Source organism: Apostichopus japonicus, chromosome 19, assembly GCF_037975245.1.
Source record: "Apostichopus japonicus isolate 1M-3 chromosome 19, ASM3797524v1, whole genome shotgun sequence".
In the NCBI taxonomy this organism is placed as follows: Eukaryota; Metazoa; Echinodermata; class Holothuroidea; order Aspidochirotida; family Stichopodidae; genus Apostichopus; species Apostichopus japonicus.
The window spans coordinates 30,672,853-30,697,665 of record NC_092579.1 but is presented as its reverse complement, the minus strand read 5'-3'; the positions used below and the strand labels follow the sequence as shown (position 1 = coordinate 30,697,665).

The window sequence follows — 24,813 nt, the reverse complement described above, 5'->3', positions numbered from 1 at the left end:
TAATTACCATTTATCACTTTAATTACAAACATTAGTTTTGGCAGTATTGCCAGTTGTCAGGTTTGTTAGATATTACCTTTGTATGCCTTGGTCACTAAAACTTGTGATGGTCACATTTCAAAATTTACCTAAGGCTGGACATTTCTTGGGATGCATGCAATCAAATGTACACTAATGTTCAAAACTTCCAAAATGCCACACATAAATTTTAAATGGTTGATTATCTAACTAACCCCATCAGCTCAAACTCACTGCTTGGAAGCTCAACAGTTTAAAATCTATTTATGGTGAAATATTTGTTTTGCAGTGTTCCATCATCCTAACCATAGACTGTCATTCTTAAGCCTTATGTAAATACTAGACTAACCTTGTAGTAGTGAATATTCTGCATGCATTGAAATGGTAGTATTCAGGAATGTTACATGATTTCCACTTAACTTGCTTCTTATATATCATTATCGTAATAATTAATGTGCTTCAGTGTCGTCGGTAGCTAAATTAGTATTGGTTGTCATAGTTTTTATACGGGCATTTATGGATTAATTGATTGCCTTAATAACCATATCAATATAAACATGGTAAGAAAATATCAAACTCACAATTTTTGTCTTTTGTTGTTGTTCATGATCAAAGTATGTTTGCCTTCAAAGTTGCTGAAGTGGAATAGTAGACTCATACCTTTACTCTCTCATGTTCAGATTACAGCAGAGCCAAGCAATGAGGGCCATTCCATGGTCAATGCAGATAGAAAAAATAACCTCATCAAATCCAAACTTTTCAAACTCGGTTGGAATTTATGAAATCTCTGCTAAAATTTACAAAAGAAAAAATTACAGTAAATTATTCATCTAGATAATTTCATGTAACCTGGTGGACTACCCTGGCATTGTAAAAGGCTATAAAGCTTTTCTTACACACTTTCCCTAACTCATTAGCAGGCACTCGCACATTCCCCCCCCCCCCCCCCCAACTTGTATTAGAACTAAATTGGATAAAGCTTTCACTTCCATCAAAAGCTCTGTTCCTAGACTTATGTAGATGACAAAGCCAGAATAAATCATTTTATTGGTAAAATGAGGTAGATTAGTGTACTCAGTAATATAGCAATTAATTACTTAGACAAACCTGTTCAGAAATAAATATATATTGTCACATAAACAGTGTCACCAAGAAGCAACTGTTGCAGTTTGTGCAAATTGTAAGAGTTCTGACATGATCATACTCCGCCTACCCTCTTCCACCTCCCTACATTGACTTAATACACTATTTTGTTGAAATATTTTCATAACATGGTCACTCTCCCCTCCCTCCCCACCCCCCCCTCCAAACCTCCCACTTAGTAAACTACTCTTTTGAAAGATTTGATGACATAATCACACTGCACTTCCTACACTGACTTCAACTACTTATCAAGTTTCCTCTGGCAGCTTCTTCTTCAGACACCTGTTATTGTAAATCCACCGTCAATGGGAAGAATGGCACCGTTCATCATGGCACTCTTGTCACTTAATAGGAACAAAACAACATTTGTCACATCTTCAATTTCTGTGGGATAATAATACAATGGATCAATATATAAGCACATCATCAAAATAAAACAACTTTTGTTCGTAAAATCAAAGCTAGCATTGTCGATGGTCTACTATAAGGTCAGTTTCTTCAGGAATATGATCAAGAGGATGGAGATATGCTACAACATGCACAAGATGGACATATCATCCTACGTGGATCCACTTATGACCTGGCTACAGTCACTCAACAGAAACAGATTTCATCCTGAGCAGTCACTCAACAGAAACAGATTTCATCCTGAGCAGTCCTCTTGGAGGGGAGAATACTCATATCAGACTTTTAATCTATATTCTATCAATTGATTGGTATCCTCCAAATGAATCGCCTTAATGACAGTTTACAACTTTTCCATCAATCAGTTTTTTCATGTTCAATGCTCTAAAATCCAATCATAAAGAAACCCCCATCTTAATACTTAATTATATATTTTCTGTAACAAATTAACTGCATATTTTTGAAAAGCGATCTTTGCCCAAACTTCAATGCACCTTGCCAGTTCTTAGGCTGAAATGACTCAAAATTGAAGAAACTATGGCACAAACCTGCAAAGCGTCCAAGAGGTATCCGAGACAACACTGGTCCACCAGTCTTTGGGTCACCCCAAGCTTTCCTGCCCAGTTCAGTCATGACAACCGTGGGATTGCAAGCATTGACACGAATCTGTGGACGTAAATAACAGCAGAGGTTACTTCATGATAATGGCCTTACAGTCACCAAAAACCAACATGGATGAAACTAGATCATACAAAGACTGCTAAACTGCATAGATGATGTAACTTGCTGGTTGTTACTGTTTGCTTGTCAACTAGAACAAGAAGGGTACCTGTCGAATGATGTTAACAAGCTTGTGAGCTTTAAACCTCTTCACTTCTTAAATAATCTCAAGGCACCTAAGAAGTAGTAAACCTATTATTTGGGATACCTTGTAGTAACCACCATGGGCAAAGAACTATATTTGAAATTCTAACATCTGTACAAGGTCCTATTAAATCTATCTCCAATGTATGAACAATATATATATATACAAGTTGCACGAGTACCTCAGGACCCGTCACCCTAGCTAATGGTAATAGCTCGGGACCCACTATGACATGGATTGTATGCTGAGGACTAAAACACCAGTTGCAGGATAATTAACACAGGACCAACAGATACACCAGTTGCGGGCTATTCAACTCAGGACCAACAGATACACCAGTTGCAGGTTAGTAGCTCAGGACCAACTAAACATCCGTTGCAGGCAATATAATTCAGGACCCACTAAAACACATCGCAGGCTATTTAACTCTGGACCCACTAAACACCAGTTGCAGGTTAGTAGCTCAGGACCAACCAAACACCCGTTGCAGGCAATATAATTCAGGACCCACTAAAACACATCGCAGGCTATTTAACTCTGAACCCACTAAACACCAGTTGCAGGTTAGTAGCTCAGGACCCATTAAACATCAGTTGCAGGCTATCAACACAAGACACACTAAAGTATTAGTTGTATGCCAACAGCTCAGGACCCACTTAAACATGTTGCAGGCTATTTAACTTTGGACTCATTAAACACCACTTGCAGGTTAGTAGCTCAGGACCCACTTACAGCATCAGTTACCAGCTGTTGGCTCAGGACCCTTTCAAACACCTGTTGCAGGCTAGTGGCTCAGGACCCACTCAAACACCAGTTGGCAGATATTAGCACAAGACCCAATCAAACACCTATTGCAGGCTAGTTGCTAAGGACCCACTAACAGCATCAGTTACCAGCTATTGCCTCAGGAGTCAGGACCCACTCAAACACCAGTTGCCAGATATTAGCACAAGACCCATTCAAACACCTGTTGCAGGCTAGTTGCTCAGGACCCACTAACAGCATCAGTTACCAGCTGTTGGCTCAGGACCCACTCAAACACCAGTTGGCAGATATTAGCACAAGACCCAATCAAACACCACTTGCAGGCTAGTTGCTAAGGACCCACTAACAGCATCAGTTACCAGCTATTGGCTCAGGACCCACTCAAACACCAGTTGCCAGATATTAGCACAAGACCCACTCAAACACCTGTTGCAGGCTAGTTGCTCAGGACACATGAAAGTATCTTCATGATGGAAGTAACCATGTTTTTTTGACATTTGTTTTCATCAGCAAGATAAAAAACACTCCAAAGACAGATGATAGCACTTACCTTCTTAGGGCCAAGTTCCATAGCCATTGACCTGGTTACAGAATCTAAGGCTGCCTTACTTGCACCTGTGGGAAGATCCAACAACCAAAGATTCCAACAACCAACTCAAGATTAGAATCCTTTACTCTACATAAACACTTATGACTTTGGTAAGACAGTTAGGACCTGCATCCCTTTTGAGGGTGTGCAAAATTTGTGGCCAAATAGTTTGTTGAACATAAATTACTTTCAAACTTTGAGAAGTGTGACAACCTCAATGATATAACAGTTTCTACGAAGGGAGCGAAAAATTGTTAGGGTAGGCCCTTTAATCTACTTACAGTAGTTGACATGCTTGTTTAGGGCCACCAATGATGCCTGGCTGGAAATATTAACAATCACTCCACTTGCATCTCTGCTGATAATACCACGAGCAAATATCTGTAAAAAGGAAATGTGGATAAATAGAAATATTTACTTTTCACTGCATGCAGAATGGGACCTGCTAGGGTTACACTAGAGCACGGACCACATATGCTGTTATAGGATTTATTTGTTGGAAAACAAAGTCAATCATCTGTATAATTGGTAAAAGTTGGTTAGTACATTGCACTGTGGACTCATAAAGGTTCAGTTAGTTCTCCAACATAACCACAGTTTTTAATGGTCTTTGAAACGACCGCAGGACAAACTTTTTAGGGTAGTCCAAGATCGTATATTTCTGTTCGGAGAAACCAAAATCAGCTTTGGTGGTCATCATGGCCATCCAATAACTACAGTAGTTGTATACATCAAATTCAGACAGCATTATATGTATCACTGCAATACTAATATGTAAACTGAAAAATTTATATTGTTCTCTCTAACTCTGGAGATGCTCAATACCAGAAAGCCAGTTAGCATTGTGATTCCTTGCAATACAATTTGCTCAAATTAAAAATAACTATTTGACTAATGTACGTACTGTAGAGCAAGTGAGTTAAATTTGTCTCAGAAAAGATTTGTAGCAATCCCTTGTGGGCATCAACTGTTGACCGCAAATGACATCTGACCACCAATTTCAATAGATTTCTTGTACTCAACAAGCTGAATCTGCATACCATGTATGAAGTTCAACAAAGTTTCAGACTTTGACCACTGTTGACCCCACATGACCATTGTACTGAAAACAATACACTCAATGTACTCAATAAGATGGATCCACATACCAAGTATGAAGTTAATTCATCATTAACTTTTGAATTACTGTCTTTACAAACAATCTAACATACTGTAGACCACAGACGTACACACACACCCATACACCATCAGGACTTTACGGATTCCTTATGCCTCCGGAAAGGAATCCGAATTGGTCTTACCTGTGATACTTGAATGACAGCTCTAACGTTAACCTCAAAAATCCTGCAGGGAAACAGAAGGAATAAAGTTAAAAATAAAAAGAGTATAAAAAAAATAAAAAAACACAGAAATGAATGCATCAATAATGTTAATTGATACTACAATTCATTATACAGTGGTTTGTACCATTAAAAAAACAATGTTTAATGTTGTGTGGGGAAGGGGGGGGGGGGAGGAGGAGAGGGAAGGTGTGGATGAAACAGGAACCCGACTGTTTTAGGTTACAGTGTGAACTTATATAACTGTTTGGTATTCTAAAGCATATCAAACATGTTGGGAACAACCTCCTACACAGTGTACAATATTACGTGAAGCCAGTTTTGCATGGAACCACAGCTGGAAATAAGACAAGAAATGATACAAATATAAAGAGGATGTCCCCATGCCTTAAAGGCTGAATCAATGACAATATTTTGCTGGATCAAACTTCAACATACTTTGATAAACAAGGGGGAAAAAAATTGTATTGAGATACAATAGACTAATGTAGTATTTTTTATCCCTTTTTTATTACATTCTTAACTTCAGTTTATTACTAGGATATTAAATTTAAATTTATGAGAACATTTTACATATAGATCTCAACGACACAAGAACATGCCCCTTAAAGGCCTCATACTTGCTGACAATTTCATAAACCCCTGTCGTAAGTTACCATTAAGAGTTACCCAATGTAATTTTATTCATAAGTTTAATTCAAAGTTTTCCTTTCCCCACCCACTATATGCATTATGCAAGTCAGCTCAACTCAGCCGGTCCGACCCCTTTCCCACTACAGTATGTACAAGCATTTTACACAATGTTGATTTAGAAACTCAAGCTTCAGTGGGTACTTTTGATGATGTATGAAAGATCAGCACAAATTAACCGGAGCACGTCGTCGAAGGAACGCGGAAAAGTTTGCAACAAAGAAATTGCTGTGAAATAATGTACATTATAATTTAGCAACTCTCAAAGCTGAGAGAAGAAACATACTGTGAGATGAAAAATCCTTATCAGTATCAAAGATGTTAGCTCCCACAAAATTTATAACTTCTCTCAACAAATAACATTTTGTGATCAAAACATTGATTCCAAAATTGTGTGATATTCCTAGAAACAATTCAAGTACAACTTTGTATCATGATTGCTTTTTGTCTAACTGTGTGTCAACGAGGCCAAACATTATGATATTTGAGTGCACTCTATGATAGTCCATAGCACAAACTTTGCTATCAACAGTACACAGGGGAAACTCTATTAACACTACCTGTACAAGTAGTTGCTGTTAAACAACATACTTTGTGTTCATTAACTGAGCACTACAGATGAACGAATGTTTCAGACAATGGGTTAGGGACTATCTGCCATCAGATCACTGATAATTTGGAAAAGCATATTTGACTATTTTTAGCATGAAAATCTCTGTAAAGGAGTGTTGTTAACTGTGTACCTTGCAGTGAATGATATGATTTGTTTGTTTTCAAACTAATTCAATCATCTGTAGGATTGTAAGAAATTTTGGTTCTTCTGAGAAGTAATTGTGCTTTTTTGGAAAAGAAAGAAAGACTTTCATTCACAAATAAGAAATTGTTGTTATGTTTTGCATAGGCCTAAGTGGAATTGTGAACTTGGGGTTTGTTGCTCAAAAAAAGTTAACATCCGGCAAATTGAAGATTTTGCATCCCTGGCAAAACAGTGCGTGCCTAACACAGAATCCTGTGTCCGTAACAATGCTGTACAGCCTGTACTTGCTCATTTTGTAAGACAAGTGGTATAATTAATATTGATTACATTGCGGTACAACTGTACAATCATTTGATAAAAAGGCTTTGTACAACTGAAGTTTTTAATGTTGAGGCACTCCATGTGTCTTGATTAATTGGGATGCTGCCGTTTCTGCAATGAATATAAACTGTCCAGTCGGCAAACTAAATTGTCCTGATTTTCTTAAGGTCTTTAGAGCACTCTGTCTGCACAAATGATGTACTGTAGGTACACATCACAGAATATGACCATTTAAGAAGCATTCAGATATTGGCTGACAAAGCCCCAAATAATACTTGTCTGAATGAGGGGTTTTAAACTTGGGTTTAGCTTGTCTATCCTTGTAACATAGAACTATCTCCCTAAGTACAACTTACTACAAATTGCACATTCAGGTTTCGCGAACAATGGATATATTTTGCCAATCTTTGACTATTGCAGTGTCATATGGGGCACATGTAGATACAGTGACAATTTTCATATCCAGCTGCCAAAGAATGTCTAGAACGAACAATCAAGTTTAAGAAATTAAATAGCAAATCTTTGAACTCTTTTAAAATACAACTTTACAAGTTTTATACTAATTGCAACTATGATATTTCTGAACTTTAAATATTTAAAACTCTGTTCATGCATTTTACATCCGTTATTCACTTTTAGGTCTCTTCTATTCTTTCCTATCATTTAATTTATTCAACTCATTATTTACTTTTTGCTGCATCTTAAGTTTTTATAAAGCCCTCGCTTACACTCAGTTTACTTTGACAGGCTGCAGGGGAGATAAACACTCTAACCCAGTTTTACCCTTCTGTCAAAGTTAAATAATAATAACAATCAGTCTGAGATCCTCAAACTGTCGTAGTCAAATAGCCTTCCAATCCAATTTTAAGTTTGGCACGTTTAAGTTAAATGCTAGCCTTAAGTTTAACTTTGCACATTTTTCTAAAAGTAATGCAAACCACTTACCGTCTTTTAAACTGTCATTCACTCTACATTGCTAATACACATGCTTCTAAAACCCCGACGTTGTCCTCCGTCCAACACTAACGTTAGGCCAATATCAAAAGTAGGCTACGATAATCTCAGCAGCCTAACCTCTTCACAAATACAACGTAGGCTAATGTTAGGCTGACACTGTAACACACAACAACTTGTAGATTGGCGATGTTAGGCTACTTATTTTTAGCCTAGTTTTACTAGGATACACTTGGCAGATTCACACATGTGTGAAGTAAAACTTTTGGTCGTCTCTTTGCTACGGTCAAATCCAATGAATTTAATTTCCATTCTTATTCTATATAGTCACGTCTTTTCTCAAAGTTTATTATATGGTTCATTACATCAATCGACTGCGATATATTTGAAGTAAGAACCGGACCTATGAACTGGTACTTGAGGAGAACTGAGTTATGTAATGTTCAATGCACGTTTTACAATTAAGTCATTTGCATATATGCATATGCAATTTAGACGTGTGCACTTTCAATACAAATCAGTGACGTATTAAACGAATTGGCCAATCAGAAAATATCAAGTCAATTTTTGATAGTTGGAAGAGAAATATTTTGCTATTTCATACAGGAAATTATTATCGAGAGCTTAAATTCTCTGACATATTACTCGAATAGTTGATAGAACGTTAAAAGAAACAAAAGGTGGTAATATGTTAAAAGTTTGGTCAAGGAAGCAAATATGACGACCACTAGGCGATTCACTGCGAATAGATGTTAGGTTGGAAGTCGTAATAACTTTTGGAACATCTGGGTAGGTGGGAGGGTATTCATGGCCAGAAGAAATAGAAGATGAAAATAAAAGAAGACATAGTGATGAACGAAATACTTTTTCTTTAAAGCAAAGTCACCCAGGAAAGAACCTGGGCACGAAGACAAATCTACTGAGTGACTGATCCACTTTTCCCACTTGTCCTTTCCAAGAGACTCGTCATATTGGGGTTAACAGAAGATCAAGTTGATTAAGTTAGTGTCCAGACCCTATTTAAAGGGTGTGAAGACTCGCGCACAAAGAAACGTCTCATGCCGGTAATCTGACCAAGCTTCGAGTAAGGTGTAACAGAAGTGTTTAGTAGACACCACCATCGATCCAAGAAAATACACACACAGCTTGCTACCGTCGGTAATTAGACACTAGTGTACAGTCAGTACATACAGCTGCGGTCAATACCCACAGCACACTGTACAAACGATACAGCGATGGACATCTCAGGTCCAGCAAAGATAACAATGTATCATGTTTCGTTACTGTCTGCATTTTGTAGCGACAAGCAGAAAACTACACTTTCAAGCAACGGAAAGTTCACTTTTTCAGAGCACGGCACGCGGTTTGGGGCGAGTCTTCAAAGCCTTTAAGCTAAATTTTCTTCAAACATATTGTTGAAGTAAAGTCTTTGGTAAATTGCTCGGCCATGTTCCTTCCAGCCACAGATTGTTTCACCCATATAAAATATTTTTTAAGAAAAGTCACAAACAGGGATACCAGCAGGGTTTGCCCCTAGTAACAAGTTGTGGGGACTTGGACGTCCCAAAGCTATATAAGCAGAGCGCCACCCGGGTTGGCGCGTAGCCCTGCAAGAATATTTTGGCACAATTCCCAGATCAATGGAACTTCCCAGGCCTATCTGAACTTTATTTTGAGATATCATGTTGTAGAAATTTACACTTCCCAAAAAATACTATAAAAAATACAATAAGAAAATGAGAAACAACACCATAAGATTAAAACACACATAACTGGACAATGTTCATGTGTTCGATTCTTTAACCTTAAATGGCACTTTCGGTAAAGGTGAAATATGCCTAAGTACCGTACCGCAGAAGTCTCAGTCTGAATTGCCTGGCCAGGAACTGAACTTTAGGAACCTTTCCGGGGACATCTAACTTTCGTATGTAGGGTCTAGTCCGAGAGGAAATTTCCGTAATTATCTCCGTTTTCGAGTCACTTCCTAAGCAGCCACAAACTTTAATATTTGTCCCTACTCTTATGATACTAAACTACTTGAAAATCATGGGAAATTTAAGAAACTATCAGGGCAATAATGTTGGGAACTTTATGGAAATCCAGAGAAAAAAATTGCGGTATATAGACTCCAATTTACATATGCTACAGTGTGTTAGGATAATAGTTAAAAATTCGCGGGAAAAGCTCATGCCTGTTTCAACTGGGACGGAAAGATCGTGTGGAGCCGGACTAAATTTCAAAATCAGGAAAAAGGCGGAATTCCGGCTGTTGCCGGAATTATGGCATCCCTGCACAAAGGAAAGACCTGGGCACGAAAAAACAAACAACGAACCGACATATGACATGGTTCATTACATCTACCGACTGCGATATATTTAAATTAAGAACCGGGACTATGAACCGGTACTTGAGGAGGACTGAGTTATGTAATGTTCAATGCACGTTTTACAATTAAGTCATTTGCATACATGCATATGCAATTAGAAGTATTGTGCTAACAATACAAATCAGTGACGTACTAAACGAATTGGCCAATCAGAAATTATCAAGTCAATTTATGATAGCTGAAGAGAAAATATTTTGATATTTCATACAGGAAATTATTAACGAGAGCTTAAATTCTTTGACATGTTACTCGAATAGTTGATAGAACGTTAAAAGAAACAAAAGGTGCTAATATATTGAAAGTTTGGTCAAGGAAGCAAATATGACGACCACTAGGCGATTCACTGCGAATAGATGTTAGGTTGGAAGTGGTAATTACTTATGGAACATCTGGGTAGGCGGGAGGGTATCAAAGCCGAAAAAAAGTGAAAATGAAATTAGAATGAAAATAATGATGAACGAAAATTTATTTTACTTGTTGGTGAACCCGTCGCTTCAGGACCCTTCCCGATCACTTCATATTTTATCTATAAAACCTTTAGCCTGCAACCCTGTTGGCTTACGTAGCAAGTAATGGTTCATTGCAAGGGCCCCACGGTAACGTAACCTTACCGATCACAAAGTAGGACTCTCTCGTGTAAAACAATACTAAGTAGATTGCTCACAGACTTTTACTTAACATGGTCATGTTAAGTATCTATTCCTTTCCTGCGGAACCATAATAAGCATAGGCTTTTCTAGTCAGGTCTCTACCACCCCCCCCCCCCCCCAACATAAAAACATGATTTTGTGGAACAAGTTAAACCAATCTTCATGCCAATTCTGAGTTCTTTGACATATAATGATGAACGAAAAGATATTTTACTTTTTCAGAGCTAAAGAAAATTCAAAATGAGGTTAACCAATAAGATATCTTACTTTTCTGTGGACTTGTCGGTGGCCTTTTCGGTATACATTAAAACTCGTAAACATTTGTATATATACACATAATTATGCATTTAAAAAATATATACACAATTACACACATATATGCATACACTATTATGTGTAGTCATATTTTCTTAGAAACCAGATATGGAGGCACGAATAGCTACATAATGAGAACTACATGACGTTGACTGGTATTCATAGCCAAAGGAAAGTCAAAATGAAAATAGAAATTTACGAAATTCTCGACCCTTTCAGATAATACCTTTTTTTTCAAGTCTAAACGTTTAGCCGGCAGCCCCTTTAAGACAATCAAACTATCAAGTGGATGTAAAACAGTACTCAGTAGATTGTTCATCTACTTTTACTTAACATGACCATGTTAAGTATCTATTCCTTTCCAAGGAACTCGTCATATGATATAATACGGGTAGTTTCGATGTTTGGGGACTGGAGTTAAAAGAAGATCAAGTTGCTGAATTTAGTGTCCATACCCTATTTAAGCTAAATTTTCTTCAAACATATTGTTGAAGTGAAGTCTTTGGTAAATTGCTCGGCCATGTTCCTCCCAGCCACAGATTGTTTCACCCACATAAAATATTTTTTTAAGAAAAGTCATAAAGGAAAAACCAAACAACGAACCGACATATGACATGGTTCATTACATCTGTCGACTGCGATATATTTAAAATAAGAACCGGGACTATGAACCGGTACTTGAGGAGGACTGAGTTACGTATAATGTTCAATGCACGTTTTACAATTAAGTCATTTGCATACATGCATATGCAATTAGAATTATTGTGCTTACAATACAAATCAGTGACGTATTAAACGAATTGGCCAATCAGAAATTATCAAGTCAATTTATCATTGTTGAAGAGAAAATATTTTGATATTTCATACAGGAAATTATTAACGAGAGCTTAAATTCTTTGACATGTTACTCGAATAGTTGATAGAACGTTAAAAGAAACAAAAGGTGCTAATATATTGAAAGTTTGGTCAAGGAAGCAAATATGACGACCACTAGGCGATTCACTGCGAATAGATGTTAGGTTGGAAGTCGTAATAACTTTTGGAACATTTGGGTAGGCGGGAGGGTATCAAAGCCGAAAAGGAGTGAAAATGAAATTAGAAGAATGAAAATAAGGATGAACGAAAATATATTTTACTTGTTGGTGAACCCGTCGCTTCAGGACCCTTCCCGATCACTTCATATTTTATCTATAAAACCTTTAGCCTGCAACCCTGTTGGCTTACGTAGCAAGTAATGGTTCATTGCAAGGGCCCCACGGTAACGTAACCTTACCGATCACAAAGTAGGACTATCTCGTGTAAAACAGTACTAAGTAGATTGCTCACGGACTTTTACTTAACATGGTCATGTTAAGTATCTATTCCTTTCCAAGGGACTCGTCACACGATATCATACATTTAGTTTCGATGTTTTGGGACTGGGGTTAAAAGAAGATCAAGATTCTTAGTTTTCGTGTCCAGTGATTTTTTGTCAAAAATATTATTGAAGTCAATTCTTTGATAAATTGATCGGCCCTAGTTGTTTTCGATATTAGGCTTGGAGTTTCTTAAACTTCCAGCCACAGATGTTTTCACCCCTATATGGTACTATTAAGAAAAGTCACACAGGAAAGAAAGAACCCGGGCACGAAAAACCAAACAACGAACCGACATATGATATGGTTCGATTATATATATCGCCTGCGAAATATTTGAAATAAGAACCGAAACTATGAAGCGGGACGTGAAGAGGACTGAGTTATGCAATGTTCAATGCACGTTTTACAATAAGCTCATTTGCATACATGCATATGCAATTAGAAGTATTGTGCTTACAAAAAAATCAGTGACGTACTAAACGAATTGGCCAATCAGAAATTATCAAGTCAATTTATGATAGTTGAAGAGAAATATTTTGATATTTCATACAGGAATTCATTAACGAGAGCTTAAATTATTTGACACGTTGTTAGAATAGTTGATAGAACATTCAAAAGAAACAAAAAGTGATAATATGTTGAAAGATTAGTCAAGGAAGCAAAAATGACGACCACTAGGCGATTCACTGCGAATAGATGTCAGGTTTGAAATCGTAATAACTTTTTGAGCATGTGGGTAGGTGGGAGGGTATCAATGGCGAAAGGAAAGTGAAAACGAAAAAAAAAACCCACCAAAAAGCTGTTTTATTACTATTTTACATACGAACTGAAATAAGACATTGTTTGCTATTGCTCACACTGACGCTGAAGTATGATTTACACAATAGATAATGTAATGGTAGAGGAACCAGAATAAGCATTATATTTTCTAGTCTGGTCCCTTCTCTCCACCCCTCCCCCACCCCCCCCCCCCCCACAAAAACATGATTTTGTGGTACAAGTTAAACGAAACTACATGCCAATTCTGAGTTCCTTGACACACATAAAATTTACATTGATATGAGGTAAGGGTTAGTTGGTAAAAGATATTTACCACTACTAATGCACATATACATTAAAACTCGTAAACATTTGTATATACACATATATGGAGGCAGGAATAGCTGCATAAGGAGAATAACATGACGTTGACTGGTGAGTGTGGCGTTTCAGTGACAGTTTAAAATGAACCAAGGATTTTGTATCTTTTAAATTGCTTGGGAGTGAATTCCAGAGGATGACACCACGATAACGAATTTTCACAAGTTTTCACCCATATATGGTACTTTCAAGAAAAGTCACAAAGTTAAGACCTGGCCACAAAAAAACAAACAACGAACCGACATATTATATGGTTCGTTTACATATATCGACTGCGATATATTTAAAAAAAAAAAAAAAACGAAACATATATGAAGCGGTACATTAGCAGGACTGAGTTATGCAATTTTCAATGCACGTTTTACAATAAACTCATTTGCATACATGCATATGCAATAAGACGTATTGTGCTTACCATACAAATTAGTGACGTACTAAACGAATTGGTCAATCAGAAATTATCAAGTCAATTTATGATAGCTGAAGAGAAAATATTTTGATATTTCATACAGGAATTTATTAACGAGGGCATAAAATTATTTGACACGATGATAGAATAGTTGATAGAACGTTAAAAAGAAACAAAAAGTGGTAATATGTTGAAATATTAGTCAAGGAAGCAAAAATGACTACCACTAGGCTATTCACTGCGAATAGATGTTAGGTTCGAAGTCGTAATAACTTATGGAGCATTTGGGTAGGTGGGAGGGTATTAATGGCGAAAGAATAGTCCAAATGAAAACAGAAAATATAAAATGAGGTTAACAAAAAGATCTTTTACTTTTCGGTGTTCGGTATATTTTAAAGTCTATACGTTTTAAAAATAAAAACGTTTTATTTACTATTTTACATACGTGCATAGATAAGACATTGTTTGGATCGATTGCCCACACTGATGCTTATGTTTGATTAACACAAGAGACAATGTGATGGTATAGGACCAGAATAAGCATAAGCTTTTCTAGTCTGGTCCCTTCCCGCCCCCCTCCCCTACCCTCCACAAAAATATGATTTTCACGTTGACTGGTGAAGTTTTTTGAGTACAGTATGGCGTTTCAGTGACAGTTTAAAATGAACCAAGGATTTTGTATCTTTTAAATTGCTAGGGAGTGAATTCCAGAGAATGACACAACGATTATGAATTTAACAATTGGTTTAGTTTTGTCCTAGAGTAAACTTCATGCATCTAGTTTCTTGAGCTGAGTATCGTTATTATGAAGGTCGCAGTTATAAGTGAAAAACGAATCATTGCTCCTTAAATGTGTCGGCCTCATAGTTCTCGTCAATCCCAGACTGGGAATATTTTTTTAATGAAAAGTCACTCAAGGAAGCACCTGGGCACGAACTACTAAACGACTGATCCGCTCTCAACCCCAGTCCCTTGCGATACATGTGCTACAATGTAGTCACCTATCGTCTATATGTCACCCAGCCAGCCAATCAGCTTGAGACGTTTATATCGCGATACATGTGCTTTTAAATTCACCTATCGTCTATATGTCCATATTCAATGTGCGATAGAGATGGTTTTACCATGTTTCGCTTACATCTTTGCCCGTGGAATGCATTCGGTGAGATGATAATTATCACTCACATAACGTGGTAGTTTTAATGTACGATATTTTGATAACTCATTGTGTTCTTCTATAGATTATGAACAACTACAAAAGGGAAGAACTTTCAGCGTTTTAACTTCTTCTTTTTTTTCACTTCCGATACCTAGACGCGGAAATATCTCATTCCTCCCATGCATTGCCTTAGTCCTACAGATATACAGAAGGCATATGATGCCATAACATTCTCAAAAATGTTATTTTCAATTCTGTCTAGAAATGATTTGTCTCATTGTAAAATGAAAATTTAAGTCTTCTCTCAGTAGTTACTGTTTGCACTTTTCAAAATCCACGCACCCCCCCCCTCCCCCAATCTGGATATTACTTTGATCATTCCGTATGATCTTATACACCTTTCTGTGTCGTCGGTTTGCATATTGGCTGAGAACGCGATTTTTTAACTTTCTTTCATACCTGTATTTTGTTAAATTGTTTACTCAATTTACCCTTAAACTTGGTCTTCATGTTACGCATGGTACCTATAATCCCCACAATCATAGAAACCGTATAAATATTAAGACCCCATCGCCTGAAATCGTGTGAATTAGTTTCTTTTCCCATACACAAACTATTAAAATCGCGGAACTGGTATGTGTAATTATCTTTGGCACTATAGTTCCGACGAAGATCGAAAAGCCACAGGCAGAATGTCTGATGAAAATCCATTTTACGCTGACAAAAGTGATATGTCCTTCCGTTTTCCAGATATGAGCGATTTTGATTGTAGTTAGATTTTCTTCAATCCTCACTGACTTTCACAATTCACGCATCGACAGAATTAGTTTTACCGCATGTTTCTAACCTAGTCACAAGTTTCACTTCTTAGTCAAATAACAGCACACAAACAAACACACGCACATAAACAAACACACACAGACAGACGTTCAAGAAGAATGTAATGGATAGACAGGCATTCCAAATGTTGATATATTTTGTTTTCCTGCCGAATAATAGTCGACTGTTAAACCACAAAGAGTCTGGGTGAAACTATTCGGCAATTCGGACTGTAAAACTTCACACCCGGACGTTGTCATAGAAAGCACCGATGTATTTTTTATGTTTAATTTCACCATGCAGCAGTTATTCACATTTCTTCCCAAAGCAAAATGTTTACCAGTTGTGTTTAGTAAAGTAGCTAGTTCATGAAGATCACACAAAGAAAATATCATTCACATTTATAAAGTTGTCCAATTTGTACCTGTCGCATGCAAATTTTCAGTGAAACTTGTTACAAGTTATAAAATCTACTGAACTGCATATGATTTGAATCACTAAACCAATATGGACTGCAGCCCACAGTGAAAATCAAACATTGGTCCCAAAATTGAAACAATGGAACTTGAAAACAAATGACTTGACTACTTCAAAGTTTTGACTTCAGGTAAAATTTCGATGACAGTTTGTGAGACGAGGATGATAAGACACACATGCCCACGTGGGCTATGGCTTTATATAATAATGATATAAAACATTTACAAATAACATGTATGATAATGTGTGCGGATCACAGAGCCTGCAAAACCACCATGTTTGCCCTAAAATATTATGTGTCCATGGACAGGTCTCAGCTAGGGGAGTGGGTAAAGTGGGGGAGGGGGAGGGTGAGGGGAGGGTGAGGGGGAGAATGCAAAATGGTGCAATATTCTGCAACTTTTGAAATAATGTTGATGTTAACAGAGTATGATGATAACATTTACGACAAAAACAGCAGAGCATGGTCCCAAGATGCAAATCAGTTAGTACAAACAACTGTTTGATTTGACGATCATTTAGTGTTGAATTGTAAACCTATGTTGTAAATGTATACGCTGTGTCATAATAAGAGGGGTGGCTTTAAATAACAAACTTTAGGTATTGTAAATCATCAAGTACTGCTTTTACAAATGCCAACAGCATTTTCTAAACAAGCTGTGATTGGTCTATTTAAAACTGGTAAATTACAACATTATCATTTGTGTCAATATTTAGAAGTGATAGTTGTAACATAACTTGTGTAGGAAGAGCAAAATCACAGAAATAGGAGTGACATCCTTAACCTAATTTGTTAGAAGTTGTAATGTTATGTGTTAAAACTTGAACTGTGTTGTAAAGATAATGGAAACGTGTCACCATGTAATAACAACATGTCGTTATTCTATAGGCCCTTCTTGATGATATATAATTACATCATGTCCTCATTAAACTACCACACATCGTTACGCTATGTTTATGATGGCAACATCCTTCCATTGATCGGCCACAGCAGCGTCTCACAGATGGAACTAACAGGGCTCACTACCAAACCCCCAGGGTACTGAGAGAACCTAACACATCGGAACCATTCTCATGATCTTCACCTGGTCAGTCCATTGTTGATGTGGAAATGCATTGTTGATTGATGAGCCCTTTGGTGCACTTGTTGTGTACGGTGCAGAGTCTGTGTGTAGTACTGTATGATAACAATAGAATCCTCCTGTAGTTACATTGCTGATGCTCTTGTCTAGGTGGTCGCCCCCACCCCCCCCCCCCCCACTGCCCTTAATCAGTATTTTTGGTATGGATGTATCCAGACAGGTATATCAATTCCCAGATGCGCTATAGTGTTCTAGCAGAGTGGACATTGTCCACAGAATCGATATTTCTTTCAGTGTGGGTAAATATACCGTGTAGAGTCAGAAGCCTATTTATTGTAACCGCCTATTTCTATCCCAAACATATCATTGAATCATCCATCTTTACACATACTGTACACTGGTACAGTAAATATTTCATTATGTTATAACTTGGGCTCAAAATATGTGAGTGTCTGTACACCTTAAAAACATTGGGCAAATATTTGACTGAACACATATGTATCCAACCAACTTTGGATAAAGTAACTTGGCCCCTAAACAAGAACAAATGCAGTCAATTCTGACCAGTCTACCACTTTCTGATAATTAAATTGGTTTTGCTGTCGTAATTTTACGTTTGTTCGGGGGAAAAACTGTGACTTCAATACCAACTACCAAATTAATATCATGCCCATATCTATAGAATAAGCACAAAGATTTCCTTCCAACCTTGTCCACTGTCCAGTCCCTTCTGAGATATGTTTAGTCTCAGCAAAGATGCTTAGATTCACAATTATGGTATCATTCCCATCATTTCAACTACATTTTGGTGCTACAGTAGTGCAACTTGTTGACAGTAGTACTTATGTTGTAATGGGGTTTTGTGTAATAAAATATAAGCCATTGAGAGACAGTTTTGTAGAGGGAAGGGAGAAGGCACATGTATCCTACCCGTGGGACCCAGTGGCTAGTTTTGTTTCTTTTTGTGTTAGTTAAGTTAGTCACCAGCCCTGGCAACAAGTTCCCTTGCTACTGAATATGCATAGTGATCAACATATTATGTAATAACAGCCCGTTGACCAATGGCAAGAGTTTATTTAAGATAAGGCAGGCTGTTGCCATCTCCTGATTGGTCAGATTGGTTGCTACCCTGTACAGTACCTCCTGTTTTTTCCTACCGAGTAGTAAAGATTCTACCTGTTAGCCAATATATAAGCAGAGCATCCCTAACTGCCAAGCAGTGAAGACCAACTTATGTAAGTTTTTTTGTTTATCACTTATTACTGTGTAGAAAGTTTATGTGTGTATTATACACAGTAAAATCCTATTTTAATCATAAGTCCAGCTCTCGGCTATAGTAACCCAAGAAATCATTGAGAAACTTTGTCCGGTTGACAGCTTCACCGTGATCAATATTCGTACCACCTTTGAAGAAACTCTCTCCTGCCATCCATCATGGGAAAGCCAGAAGTGATGAATTTGTGATTTTACATGAAGGAACTGTCACAAAACTATTTCATTATTTCTGTTTACCGGATGGGAACATTAATATTATACTGTGTGGGCACAGAACCCCAGCCAGAACCAACAATCACCACCAGAAGGGAAACAGGACTAAGAAACATACTTAGCAATATCATTTATATGGGACTATCATGTTTTGCTATTTATTTATAAGGTTGTGTTCGAGGTGCCCCAATGGTAAGGCAATTATATCCTAATCTTTTATCTGTTTATCAAAGACCTTTTGATAGCAAGTTTAGCCCTAATAAATTATGATTATCGACTAAGTGGCTAAAGTATCTAATATATCTATCTGACTTAAGTCCCCTGCACTCTGCTGTCCAGTGGCATATTTATTTTTCTCTGTGTCTCCTAAATAATGCTCAGAAGTCTTCTCAGAAGTACTTCCTGAGCATTAGAATTCCTAAAAACCAATGGTCAGTAAGAAACTAACAAGAACCCTCAGCATTTAATTACCCTCAAAATAAGCGAGGGTATGAGACCAAGTTGGACCATTTAGATCGCTTACAAACAATGCTTTTAAGAAAGATCTCCTATTTCCAACATTTGAAAGAAATATATCTAGACTATATACTGTAAATAGTTAATCTTACGCCCACAACAAATGTTCATGATGAAAAAGCTTTCCAAGCGCGTCTTAACGATGCTGTCAGAGAATTTAAAATGAAACCAAAACTATGAGCAAACTGCTTATCCACTAAAGAGCCTGTGTAAGAAAATGTGTAAAAGTATTAAAGTGGTCCTGACATTTTGATCCTAGCAGGATCTTCTTCAGAGGCTGCTAGGATGGAAATGTCAGGCCCACTTACTTTTACACATATCAGACATTTTGAATAATTTTTTCCACCTGTCCAAGAAAGGACTACATACAGAAAGTAAGAATTTTGCTTTTAAATGCAACATAAATATAGTCTCTTGTTCACTATCTCTAAGCCTCCAATTAGTCAAATCTGAAAAATCATATCATAAATATTTGAGACAACCCTGGACAAAAGGAAAATAGCTTAATCCTATCATACCCAAACATTGGTATTATATATAGGATCTGGATTATCCAAATCAAGTGCCACCTTAAATCTGAAAATATTTTTCTTGAAACAGAACAGCATAAACTATAAACCGGTATGCCAGAATTAAGTCAAATTTATGTCTGCATTTATTCAATTTCATGCAGACATGAAAAAATACCTTCTGATTGGCATAGAATTTATGTCGACACTAAATGGAAGTTTTTGTGAGTATTAATTCCAGAGTTGCTGTCAACCATACAGTAGGCTTCCACCGCCTCAAAACAATGATTTAATAACTGATGCAATATGGACAGCAAGAGTACAGGATAGGTCATAATTGGAATCAAGCAACTCTAGTATATCAATGAACTAACAATATACATCTTGTGATGATATTAATTTACGTTGTAATGTGAAAACGTTTCGCGTTCCATATTACAATTGTGACATGTACGTGACTATGTTAAATCTGGGTGTGATGAGAAGTATGGGCAGCTATCGGGGCAAAAAATACAACACTGCTATAATTACTTTTCATTCCCACAAAATTAGTTAGTCAAGTCTCCAGAAAGTAGAAGTAGATTAATGAAAATTAATTTGATACCGCAACTACTGTACTTTACATTAAGAAAAATTAAAATTTAATTCAAATGAAAAATGTTTTAATTTCCCAAATTATAATGACTTGAAACTTTAAATTATACTCAACAAAATAAACAACAAACCAGAACTTTAAACCTTGATAAATTATATTAAAATAACGTAATCAAAGAGAAACAAAGAAATTCATTAAACAAACTTTGTTTCCCCAAATCAAGTTTGCTTCGCCCAAAAAGACATAACACATGGCGCAGTTTTTGTACCTTTTCAAAAACTCAACAAAAACGTGTGCTACGCATCGCACAAGATCGAGATTAGAGCAGGTTTACGTAGGGTGTGTCAGTATACTGTAACCATATACCAGTTATACCGGGTATTTCAATCATACCCATAGTCCATACCAACGGTATTGTAATGTTTCATCTACGCATATACCGAAAATACCAGGTATATCCGAAACAAACCTTGAACACCCTGTAAAAATAATACCCGATAAAAATACCGACCCAGATAATACACACAAACTCAAAAAAATTCCCATTTTTTTTGTGTGTAACTTAAAACTCTCCGTAGTCCCGAACTGAAAACATTCTTGCTGCATAATATTAGCCCTTGCACCTGCTGCTTGTACTGTACCGAGCAAAAGGTCAATGAAGGGACACACTGATAAGTTTCTTGCGTTTTCACCTTCGAAAATGGTTTAAGCCTATTCAGCCAATCACAAGCACGGATGAGTTACATTTACACACGATAATTTGGAACAGTCCGTATGGATGGGGGGGGGGGGGGATGGGGTAGTACAGAATACAGCATAACACTTGTTGGAGGTTTTGAAAACATGTGTTTGTTCCACGAGGAAAAGGGATTGGATGGTATGTGTGTGTACATTCGTAACAATACATGTATGCATTTTTTTTCTAGCAAGGAATCTGCAATATCTTTTAGCGATGCAATGCTGTCTAACTAAGAGAAACCCATGCAGGTAAAATGTGCTTGAAGTAGGTCTAAGACATGCGAGTAAAATATAGACATTTTTGCATGCCCAGCTCTCTGTACCTACTGCCAGAGAGATGGGCTAATTTTCTTCTAAGTTTTAAAACAATCCATACTTAACTACTTGAATTGGTTTCTATCTCATAGGGCTGTGCCGTTTACACATGTAAAAGTTTAAACGAACGAAACTCAGTTTAAATGTTAAGAATTATCTTCTAATTGTTTTAAACCATTTCAGTATCAAAATGATCAACATTTGCAATAAACCTAAATAGAGTGATTTCCCAAGTTAAATCTTATTATTACAACCCGAAAATCACGCCAAATACAAATGTTCTTTCTTCAAAACACCACAACTGCTTTCGAAAAGAGCCAAAATTTCTTTGAATCCTACAGATCGTTGAATTCGTTTAAAAATAAATATATTATAAAACAATCAACCGCAAGGTACAGGGTTAACAACACTCCATTACAGAGGTTTTCATGCTCACTACTTTGACAATGTCAGGGAGCTTTTGCGGCTCTAAGATGTCACTCTCTTTACATTTGAGAATACCATTTCAAAGAAAGGAATCCCCAAAGTTCTTTTTTACAGACTGCTACTTGACAAATTAAAGTCATTCCCCAGTCACGTTGTATAATAATACCCACAATTTGCTACAGCTAATTGCGTTAAAACTTCAGCATAGTTTTACCATACACGCTTGTATAGTTTCCTGCCAAATGGTTCACACGAGTTCCTTTTGACGCACATACTTTGTCAAATGCTCTAACAAATTATTTTGGGAAGAAACCGATTATGCCCAATACGTATTTCATACACTGTTTTTGTTAGTAGTAGTAGCACTGTCTTCTACAATGTAAACACCGATTCTTCGAATTACGTATATTCATACCTGTTCTGATACCGATACTGTGAAAATACTTAATTACCTGGTAATTCCCATTATTCCAATTATATGCTACGTTAGTGTTTGTGGTTGGACTAGGCCCTGTAGTGGAGTGTAATGAACTGTAGGTTCGCGTTGAAATGAAAGACAAGTAAACAACACTGATTTTTCATACTTTATTTTCTTTTTAATCAAATCTTTAAATAAGTTGCTGCAAAAGAAAACACAGAGATGGGAAAGTCGTCATAGAACCACAAATACATTTGTAGGCTACGCTAGTGTCCATAGGTTCATGTTAGTGTTCAATAGTACAGTTAACGCTGGAAGTTGCGGTTCCGTGAAAATTTCTGGTATACCCGGTAAAACCGGGTATTTGTCAACAGGTATACCGGTATCTGTTTTTGCTTTTACCGACGCACCCTAGGTTTACGTGTATATAGCTGGTACATGTGGACCTAATATTTTGGTACCTTGTGGGCGCTAATTTTTTTTGAAATTATCACTTCTCAGACCACCTACTGTGATCTACTCCCAGGAAGAATCGAGAGTTTAGCCAGTCAAAATAAGTTCCATGCAACCAACCATATCTTGAGTTAGGGAAACGATATTGAGATGGGGTTTTCAACTAACAGTATGAAATATTTTTCTTATCTGCCACCAAAATATTCCTTTAATGACAAGCTGAGAATGTTTAAACTTTAAAGTTCCATAAATATGTCAAATATTTCAAAAATGGTATAGAAACCAGAGGGAAACCCCTCCCAGCAGTTACTGGCCTTTAAATACAATTACATATGCAGCACATGAGTAGTTTGCAAGCTGGCTGAAGTTCACACTGCAGATGGAGAGCAGCATAAATCTAAACAGAGTCAGTGCTTACATGGTTAGATCACTGGGAATCATGTGACATTTGATGAAAGAAAGACAGAGGGACATTGTTTGTTGCTGGTAATTTATTTTGCATACTCACTCTTAACAACAAAGAGCTGAATTTGCAGAACTTTGTAACAATTAGCTTGATGAGATCCATTTGATATTGTGACATTTGGACCTCAGATGACCCCAAATGACTTTTGACTTCCACCCAAATTATGTTGGGTTCCTGTACTCATTATAGGGAAGCCCAATGCAAGATATGAGAGCCAATTAAGTTTCCTATCTTGATTTATCAAGTTTACAAGGATTTCAGATGTTGACCCCTGGTGACCTTAAATGAACTCTTACCGACACCAAATTGTGTATAGACTTTACATTACATAAGGCTATCATACCATGCATATATGAGCTCCTTTGATGTTCAGGTTCTGGAGATACAGCATTTTTCAGATTTTCACATTTTGTCCTCTGCTGACCCCAAATGACATTTGACCTCCACCCAAAACAATAGGGTTCTTGTACTAATCATGGGGAAAGCCACATGCCAAACATGAGAACTGCAGAGGTTACCTATCTTGAGATGTTTACAAGCTAGGGCATCACATACACAGAATGCCAACTTAACTGTATAGGTAACTTGCCGCCTGCATACATGGCAAGTAACCAAGCAAAACCAAGACTGGTGGAAGTGTATTTTCAGCACAAAAAATATAAATATCAATTATCTGCTTAATGTCATCCTTTGATTAATGATGCTCTAACATTCCTACAATAGTTTATGCAGTTTTATACCTTGACATTCTCTTTGAAATCACTGCTTGAGATATTCTTATCTACTGCCATCTTTATATCAATGGCATGCTTTTCTTATTTTTTTTTTATTTGCACTCTGGGATCTATATTTTGGATATAACGTTATGGTGATAGTCACCCTTGTCCTGCTGCTAACATTTATTTATTGGGTTTCATGCTAAAACTGACTTCTGAGATAAAACTCAAACTCTCTCAATTTGGTTCTTTAAAGAAATTTGTTTTCACTTACTTGTTGAAAGATTCTTTGGTTACATCCAGGAAGTGCTCTAAGATGTTAACACCTGCATTGTTGACAAGGAGATCCAATGGACCAATAGCGCTGACTGCCTTCTCAGTAGCATCCCAATCACTCAGGTCACAGACAACTGGTGTAATGTTTTCATTCTTTACAAATTTGAAAAGTAAGAAAGCAGAACAAAAACTGATAGTGATTTATTAAGTTGGGTGGAACACATGTAACTTCAACTCTAGCCACGTTATCAAAAT

The 24,813-nt window shown here is 36.9% G+C and overlaps 2 protein-coding genes across 11 annotated transcripts in view; one reads left to right on the top strand and one right to left on the bottom strand.

The window, feature by feature from the left end:
• LOC139960711 (sodium/calcium exchanger 2-like) overlaps window positions 1-594 on the top strand; it is a 55,403-nt gene extending 54,809 nt beyond the window's left edge. For all 10 annotated transcript variants that reach the window (XM_071959297.1, XM_071959303.1, XM_071959302.1 and 7 more), the window contains one exon: window positions 1-594. This exon is cut by the window's left edge and continues 1,626 nt beyond it. The gene's annotated coding sequence lies outside the window, so the exon portion shown is untranslated.
• Window positions 1-24,813, bottom strand: part of LOC139960712 (L-xylulose reductase-like) — a 43,150-nt gene that overhangs the window by 169 nt on the left and 18,168 nt on the right. The window contains exons 3-8 of the mRNA XM_071959307.1: window positions 24,557-24,711; window positions 5,087-5,129; window positions 4,067-4,166; window positions 3,747-3,811; window positions 2,115-2,232; window positions 1-1,545 (exon numbers count right to left, since the gene is read on the bottom strand). The exon at window positions 1-1,545 is cut by the window's left edge and continues 169 nt beyond it. Of these exons, the coding sequence (XP_071815408.1) occupies window positions 1,436-1,545; window positions 2,115-2,232; window positions 3,747-3,811; window positions 4,067-4,166; window positions 5,087-5,129; window positions 24,557-24,711 (591 nt within the window). The 3' untranslated portion in view covers window positions 1-1,435. The remainder of the gene's footprint in view (window positions 1,546-2,114; window positions 2,233-3,746; window positions 3,812-4,066; window positions 4,167-5,086; window positions 5,130-24,556; window positions 24,712-24,813) is intronic.